The sequence below is a fragment of the Fonticula alba genome (assembly GCF_000388065.1).
Source record: "Fonticula alba strain ATCC 38817 unplaced genomic scaffold supercont2.6, whole genome shotgun sequence".
NCBI lineage: Eukaryota > Rotosphaerida > Fonticulaceae > Fonticula > Fonticula alba.
Genome location: NW_009242976.1, coordinates 807,086 through 814,900, shown reverse-complemented (window position 1 = coordinate 814,900; position 7,815 = coordinate 807,086). Strand labels below are relative to the sequence as shown.

The 7,815-nt window shown below is 67.3% G+C and overlaps 1 protein-coding gene across 1 annotated transcript in view; it reads right to left on the bottom strand.

The window, feature by feature from the left end:
• Positions 1-3,192: 3,192 nt before the first annotated feature.
• Positions 3,193-7,815, bottom strand: part of H696_03843 (hypothetical protein) — a 5,902-nt gene continuing 1,279 nt past the window's right edge. Inside the window, exons 4-9 of the mRNA XM_009497702.1 lie at positions 7,638-7,791; positions 7,426-7,552; positions 7,066-7,237; positions 5,052-6,945; positions 4,667-4,898; positions 3,193-4,501 (exon numbers count right to left, since the gene is read on the bottom strand). Of these exons, the coding sequence (XP_009495977.1) occupies positions 3,262-4,501; positions 4,667-4,898; positions 5,052-6,945; positions 7,066-7,237; positions 7,426-7,552; positions 7,638-7,791 (3,819 nt within the window). The 3' untranslated portion in view covers positions 3,193-3,261. The remainder of the gene's footprint in view (positions 4,502-4,666; positions 4,899-5,051; positions 6,946-7,065; positions 7,238-7,425; positions 7,553-7,637; positions 7,792-7,815) is intronic.

The window sequence follows — 7,815 nt, the reverse complement described above, 5'->3', positions numbered from 1 at the left end:
CGCCGGCTGGGCAAGCCGCACTAGTACATCCATTGCCCCCCGCCACGGAGCCAGTAATTGGGTGCTGTATTGTCTCTCTGTCTCTCTCTCTTTCTGGGAGGCGGGGAGGGGGGCGGTCAGACGCGGAGGGCTCCCCGGTGGGGTGTTCCCGCCGGCCCCGATCCCCCCCTGTCTTGCGTCTGATGATGTAGGTCTGAGCACCGGAGCGATAGGCATGTGTGTGCGTGGGGCGGGGGCGGGGGCGGGGGGGGGGGGGGGGCGGCCCCTGGACATATCTTTCGTCGTGCAACCAGGAGCCCGGGGCCCTCCCCCGTGCACTCGAGGTCGGACCACCGCCACACGCGTCTCCGAGTTGCCAGCGCGCCCTCTTTTTCGGGCACGCAAATAACATGGCCAAAGTGCAGGAAAGGGCTGGGGGGGGGGGGGGGGCAACCGGGGGCACAGGAAAAAGTCCACCCCGGCTTGTGTGCACCCGCGTCAGCATGATCAGAGAAAAGGTGGGACGTATGCCCCAGTCTGTTGGGCTGCCTGCGAAGCGCGCGAGGGGTCCTTGTTGAGGTTACTGCACAGAGTGCCCTTCGGGGGGAGGGGCATCTATGCGCTCGCCCCCACTCCGTGTCCCTCCCCCGGCCAAGCAGGTGTGTTCCCTGTTTTCAGAAAGGGGAGGGGCCGAAGGACGGACAGCCGCGGGGGGGGGGGGGGACCGGGGGGCGCCCCCGCCCGGGCGGGTCCTGGAAACGGGCGTCCCAGCGCGCCGTGCCCCTGGCGCCCCCAGGACGCGTGCGGGGGTAACTGAAATCCGCCCCCCCTCCCGTCTCGGCGTGCGGTGGGAGCACGGCTGCCCCGTCCGGGGGGGTGCGCGGTTAGGAGCAAGAAAGCCGGAAACCGGTCCGTGGAGCGGGGAAAAATAGTGGGACGCCCGGCGGTTGGCGATTAGTGCGCTCCGCTGGCCCGGGGGGGGGGGCGGACTTAGGGCGCATGCGGTGTGTAGGTAAAGGCGCCTACCGGGGCATGGCAGCCCTCGCAAATGGAGGCTCGGCCCGGGAGCCTGCGCTGGCTCGTTTACTAAGGCCGCGAGCCGGCTGCCTGGCCATCCCTTCTTCGGTCCCCTCTGCCGGCGTCGTCCGGGGGTGGTGGGAAGGGCGGGCGGGGGGGGAGGGGGGGGGAGGTCGAGGCTCTGATGATGACGCCCCGTACCAGGGGGGCACAGGGGGCGGTCTGCCTGGGGAGGGCAGACTCATAAGCGCGCGTTCCGTGTGTCTAGAATGAGGCGCCCTGGCTCTGGACCTGCCTGGCACACGACCGAGGACATAGTAGTACCGGCCGACGGGCCCGGGGCCCCAGAAATCGCCATGAAGCCGCGGTGGCTCCTGCCCTGCACATGCATATTCGACGACCCCCCAGTACACACATATTCACGTACATGCTGACATGCAAACCACACATATATACACGCACACACACACACGGGCAAGGAGGCAGTAGATCCATCAAGGCGGCAATGGCTAGTGTGCATGACACCAGGATCCTTTCCGTTAACGGGCATTCTTACGGCGCCGACCCTGGCGCGCCCTCGCTTGCATGCGAATCCACACATATAATGCACACCCAGGGTGTGCTGTTCAACACCCTTTTGTCTTTAACGCTTCCACGTACGCTGTCGCATTGCCACACGGTCGCACCGTCAATCGTACAAACCACCACTCTATCTGTCTCTCCCTCTTTCTCTTCCGCTCACACACACACACATGGCTGGCGGCAGGCGACCCCGGGTGGCATTGGAGAGTCTGGCAAAGACTGTTCGCCTGTCACGCAGGAAAAGACCAGCCACGCCCCCGCCCAAGCGGGTCAACCCCCCACCTGACACGACCGAGCCGGATCAGCCGGCCGCGGTCCAAGGGTACCTCCCGTGGGTACGATGCCGCCTGCTGCCACCCCTCCTCGCCCTTGGGCCCGTGCCCTGGTGCCGGCGGTCGTGGTGATGTGACAGCGACGATTCCCCCCCCCCCCCCCCCCGGGTGGCATTGGAGAGTCTGGCAAAGACTGTTCGCCTGTCACGCAGGAAAAGACCAGCCACGCCCCCGCCCAAGCGGGTCAACCCCCCACCTGACACGACCGAGCCGGATCAGCCGGCCGCGGTCCAAGGGTACCTCCCGTGGGTACGATGCCGCCTGCTGCCACCCCTCCTCGCCCTTGGGCCCGTGCCCTGGTGCCGGCGGTCGTGGTGATGTGACAGCGACGATTCCCCCCCCCCCCCCCCCCGACTGGCCGCGGGCTGGACACGGGGGAGGGAAGGGGGAACCCTGCCACACGCCCTGGATTCCAGGCATAACCAAAGGGTAAAGAGTTCTCCACACATTCGCGTGCACAGGCCCACGCATACGGGAAAAGACTCACACCCGCCTGAACACCAGTGGGGGGGTTAGAGTCCACCCCACATGCCCACTGACGGGGGCAGCCGATCCGAGCCCAATGTCCCCGGACATTGGCGCGCGCCTGCTATCGATGATGGTAGTCGCAGAACAGAACACCATGCTATAGCGGGACACAAGATCCATTCGGCCTGTCGGCGCCTCGGGATGCTGTTCTTGTTGTGGAGCATGACGATTCTTGGCGTGGGAGATATTCCAGCATTGTGCCCAGCCCACCCCTGGCACAGAGAGACCCCTTTGGCGGCGAGCATGGAAAAAGGCGGCGCCGGGAGGAGGCCCCGCTTTGGGCGCTTTTCCCTCGGCTCAAGAGGTGGACAGGAAAGGGAAAGAAAAAAAAAACAGGCTGCACCATTTCACAAGGACACTTATATTCGGCGAGCGGGCAGGACACAGGGAGAAAGAGCGGGGGCCAGGGAGGCCCGGGATGCATGCTCGACGGGGCGATCCGCAGGCGTGTGCACACACCGCTGAGGCCGATCGGAGTGCAGCATGCGTCGGGCTGTTGCGGGCCGGCCCCTCCTACCTTTCGATCCCCCCGCGTCCGCCGGCTGGCCACTCGGAGGCGCATGAATATGTGTATGGCGCACATGCGGCCGCGTGTGCGTTCGGGGGGGGGGGGGTCGAGCGCGCATGCGTGGAAGACACACTCGAACGCACGCTGGCGCCAATCACCATGCACCCACAAACAGCAGGATCGGGCCTGCTGCCAGTCAAGGAGGGGGGCACATTTATGCGCGCATGTCTCAGACGCACGCCCCCCCCCCCCCCCCCCCCCCCCCCTTCCGGACACCAGGAGAACACGCGGGCGCACAGTGCACGGACGAGGCCGTCACTCCGCGGCGAAGAAGGACTCCGGCAGCTCGGCGGTAGAGGAGTTGGAGATGGCCGCCGAGGAGAATGCCCCATCGGAGAGTCCACCCGTCGAAGTGCCGGAGATGGATGCACGCTTGGAAGCCGAGGAGGAGGAGGAGAAAGTACGCGTGAGGAAGGACTTCAACCGACTGCTGGAGGAGGAAGAGGAGGACGCCCCGCCGGCCCCGGCCTCATGGGCTGAGCCGATGGAATTCCGCGGCGACGGGCCGCCCCCATCGCTGAAGTTGCTTGACAGCCGGGCCGATGGGTCGGTCTGAATGCGCACGCGCGCCGCTTGCCCGGAGCCCGGCGGGGGGAAGAGCCCGCGCCCGGCGGAGGGCGCCATGTCGGCCCCGGCATCTGACGAGGAGGAGGAGGAGGAAAACCACCCGGGCGAAGGGGAGTCCAAGTGGCCGCCGGCCGCCGGGTCCCCCGCCGGGCCGGCTCCGCCGCCGCGCGGCGAGCTGACCATCAACAGCGGCGACATGACCGCCACCGGGGTGGACAGGGTGCTCGGGATGGCATGGATGTTCCAGGGAGTCCCGCGCGAGGACATGTGCGTCACGTAGGTGGAGGATCCGCGCGAAACCGCCGTCTCGGCCTTCTGGGCTTGGAGCACTCGCCGCCCACGCAGGAAGCTCCCCGTTCGCTGGGTCACCAGCGCCCGGTACTCGATGGCCGGCAGGGGCAAGTCTGGTCCCAGCAGCAGGGCCGCCGTGTGACTGGTGGAGGACGTGGCGCTGGAGGCACCGGACCCGGCCTGTGAAGGGGGGCCGCCCCCGGGAGTCCCATTGCGCGCCCGGCCAAACAGTGAGGTCTTGGAGCCGCCGCCGCTGCCGCCGCCGGACCCGCGGCGTTGCAGAACCCGGCGCTTGGTCGGGGTCAGGAAGCCGCCGGCACTGCTGCTGCTGCTGCCGCCGCCGCCGCCCCCGCCGGGGCCGATGCCACCGGGAGGGGTGGAACTCCCACCGAAGGGGGGCGCCGGGCCGCCAGCCACCGGCGACCCGGCAAAGGGCTGCCCGTGCATGCTTGTCGGCGAGGACGATGACGAGGCCGTGGACATGGGGGAAAACTCCTCGGTCACGTCCTGCGGCGAAATGCCAAAGCGCGAGCTGAAGAGCCCGGTGAAGTCGATCCCCAGCAAGCCCACCAGCGATGCGAGAAGGGAGAAGCGCGAATTTTCATCCCGCAAGAAGGCCGTGGGAGCGTAGTGGGTCCTGGAGAGAGAGAGGGAGAGAGAGGGAGAGAGAGAGAGGGAGGGGGAGAGGGAGGGGGAGGGAGCGAAGGTCAGTAGCCAGCAGTCGACGGAGGGGTGTTTGTTGGTGTGCATATGCCGGCGCGGCGCCCAGACAGACAAATGGCGCGGCGAGCATCGGACGCACCGAATCAAGTCCGGGTAGCTGACCACGCGCTCAATGGCCTCGTAAACATCGCCCCGCTCACAGACCAGCCGCAGCCAGGCGCGTCCAAGACCGACCCCGGACCGGAACACCCGTCGGAGTTGCCGCTGTTCCAGGATCGCCACCTCGGCCTGGACCAGGGGGTTGCTCTTTGCCGCCGAGCGAACCAACAGCCAGAGCCCATTATTCGTCCGAGAGGTGGTCACCGACATCGCTGTGAGGCGCGGAAGAAAGACAAAGAGAGCCGAAGGAAGGAAGGGGAGACCGGGTGGGGAGATGGCAGCGCGGGAGGTTAAAGAACATGGACACAAGGGAAGGCGGCGGGAGGGGAGTGGGAGGAACCCGCAGGAGGGGCATTCCAACGCACCATTGCCAATCCCCGGCATGCAAATCGATCCGCTGGACGCCAAATCGATGGCACCATGGTTGAAGATACGCTCGAGAGCCGTGCTAAACTGCCGGAAGACACGCTCGTCACTGAAGCCCCGCGGTCGGCCGATCATCAGCGGGTCGACCGCCGCCCCGCCAGGGCCAACCGCCTCGGAGGCGAAAACCCCGGAGATGGACATGCTGGCCGAGTGGGGAAGACCGCCGGCGGAGGAGCCCCCACCGGGGCCCGATGGGGCATTGCCATTGCCGCCAGCCGAGGTGCTGCTGAAGCGCCGGAGGAATGACGCCCCGAGGCCGCCGGACGATCCGGTCCCACTGCTGCCCGAGCCGCTGGCCGTCGCCGAGGGATGCGATGTGGCACTTGAAACCGTGATGATCGGCATCGGGCCGAGTGGTGGCGATGGGGGGAGCCCCCCGGGCCCGCCGCCGCCGCCGCCGGCGGCTGCCCCAGACCCAGAGGCCTCCAGGATGCTGGCACCGCTGGCCCGGCCCCGGACAATGATGCTGCTGATGGCGCCCTTGGCCGCCTCCAGGAGCATCCGCCGGAATTGCGAATCACTCAGCTGCAGCTCGGTCGGCACCGGGGCCGCCGTGGCCTGCCGCCCCGATGCCAGCCCGGTGTCGATGCTGTTTCGCCGGTTCAGCCGATTGGCCAGGAAGATGGCACTCTTGGTGCGGGTCCGTTGGCCGGGCACCTGATGACTGGCCCACTTGGGGAAGCGTCCGCCCAGGGCCGCACCATCGGCCGAGCCACTGCCCTTGGCCCAGGTCGGCGCCCGGGGGGAGACCGGCATGCTGGAGGCGAATTTCAGCGGGGCCAAGTTCACCGACCCGGATGTCCGATGCTGGTGGATGAAGTGCTCGAAAAGCCGGAGGCCATGCTGGCGGATGGCCCGGCGTCGAAGAATCCCGGCCTTGGCCGAGTCCCCGGCCCCGGAGTCGGCCCCGCCACCGGAAGAGGGCAGTGGCGACAGGGGCGGCGGCAGGCCGGGGGCAGAGGCCCCGAGCCCGGCGGCCTCGGCCTCCTGGTCCAGGTCCAAACGGTCGTCCAGGTAATTGGCCCACATTTGCGTGGGGGAGCCCATGAACTCACGCAGGAAGGCCGCCGCATCGGGGGGATGCTCCGACACGAAGCCCTCCACATCGAAGGCCAGGCTGGTGCCGGAGGCTTGCCCGGCCAGGAAGGAGTCCCCGCTGGTGGTATCCGTGTCGGACATGGTCACCGCCAGGCGAGTGCCAGTTCGGCTGAGCACCGTCGGCAGGATGTAGCTCGTGTGTTCCGACAGGAGGCTGGCGAAGAAGTTGACAAAGCACTGGCGCACGGTGCGGTCCAGGTCGACGTCCGAAATGGACGCCAGCCCTTTGCAGATCATCTTCAGACTGGACGACAGGACGGCATACTCGCGTGCGGGCAGGACCGGCAGCACGGCCTCCATGGCCCCGGTGCCGCCGCCACTGCCGCCGCGAACATACCCGGCCCCGGTGCCGCCGCCGCCGCCGCCGCCGCCGCCGAGGCCGGTGCCACTCAAGCGGCCGGCATCCTCGGCCGGCGGGAGGAACACCTCCCCATGGTCGAGATCCACGAAGCAGGCATCCGGCGGGACGTCCTCAATCGAAAAGGCCTCCTCGGTGATGCCAATCAAGTAGGGGACCGGCGCATCCAAGTAATGCCGCAGCCGGTAAGGCAGGCAGGGGATGTACACATGCGGCCATTGGAAGGGAAAGAGCAGCTGGCAGAAGGACTCCAGCACTGCCAGCAGGAGGTCGCTGTACCGGGACACGAAAATGACCTTCTGCTCGAGGAGGATGGCGCCCAGGATGACCAGAATATTGTCCACACCAAGGCACTCGAGCATGGGTCGGATGTGGATCTGGCCATTTGGCAAGGCCGCCCAGAGGGAAGACCGGGGTCACCGAGAGACGGAGAGCGAGTCAGCAACTCCGCACAAAGGGCCCCCACCGGGGAAGGGCATTGTCATGCGGATACGCACGGAAAGTGGCGGCAGGCCGTTGTCAATGGGGATCTGCAAGATGGCTACGGTGCTCGGGTCGAGGCGCTGCTTGGGGTGTGCCCCGGAGGTGGCTGCCATGCGGAAGGGCACGTGCATGGCCACGGCTCCGGGAACGGCGATCGGCACATCATTGGCCAAGTAGCCGATCAGCCTGACGGGGCGCGGAGCGGAGAAGGGGGGGGGGATGGGGGAAGAGGAAGAAGGGTGAGTGCAAGGGGAAAGGGGGGGGGGAGGGACAGGGGCATGAGTGGTGGGGTAACTTCTCCCTCGAAGCGCCGTGGCGGCGAGGGAGAAGTCAGAGGAGGCAAGGCTCGCTGGGGGGGGGGGGGGGGTACGCACACCTCGAAGGGCATTTGCTTCATGAGGGCCGGGTCCAGGGAGTATGAGTGGAGATGCTCCAGCACCGCGCGGAAGAAGGAGTGCAGCGGATGGTGCGAAATGATGCACAGGCAGAGGGACGTGGTATCTGGAGGCAGGTGGGACAGGAGTGTCAGATTAGGGGGGACACCGGCCCGGCGCCAGAGAAAGGAAATGCGGGGGGGGGGGCATACACCAAAGAGGCGTGGTCATGGTGGTGTCTTGGGCCTCGCCGCCGGACGGGACGTCCAGGATGCCAGACGACGGAGGGGCAAAGGACTCCGGCGTCACCAGGGGGAGTGCCGCGAAGGTTTCCTCAAAAGTCAGACAGTAGCCGTAGGCACGAGTCTGGGAGGCAGTGTCGGGGCGGAG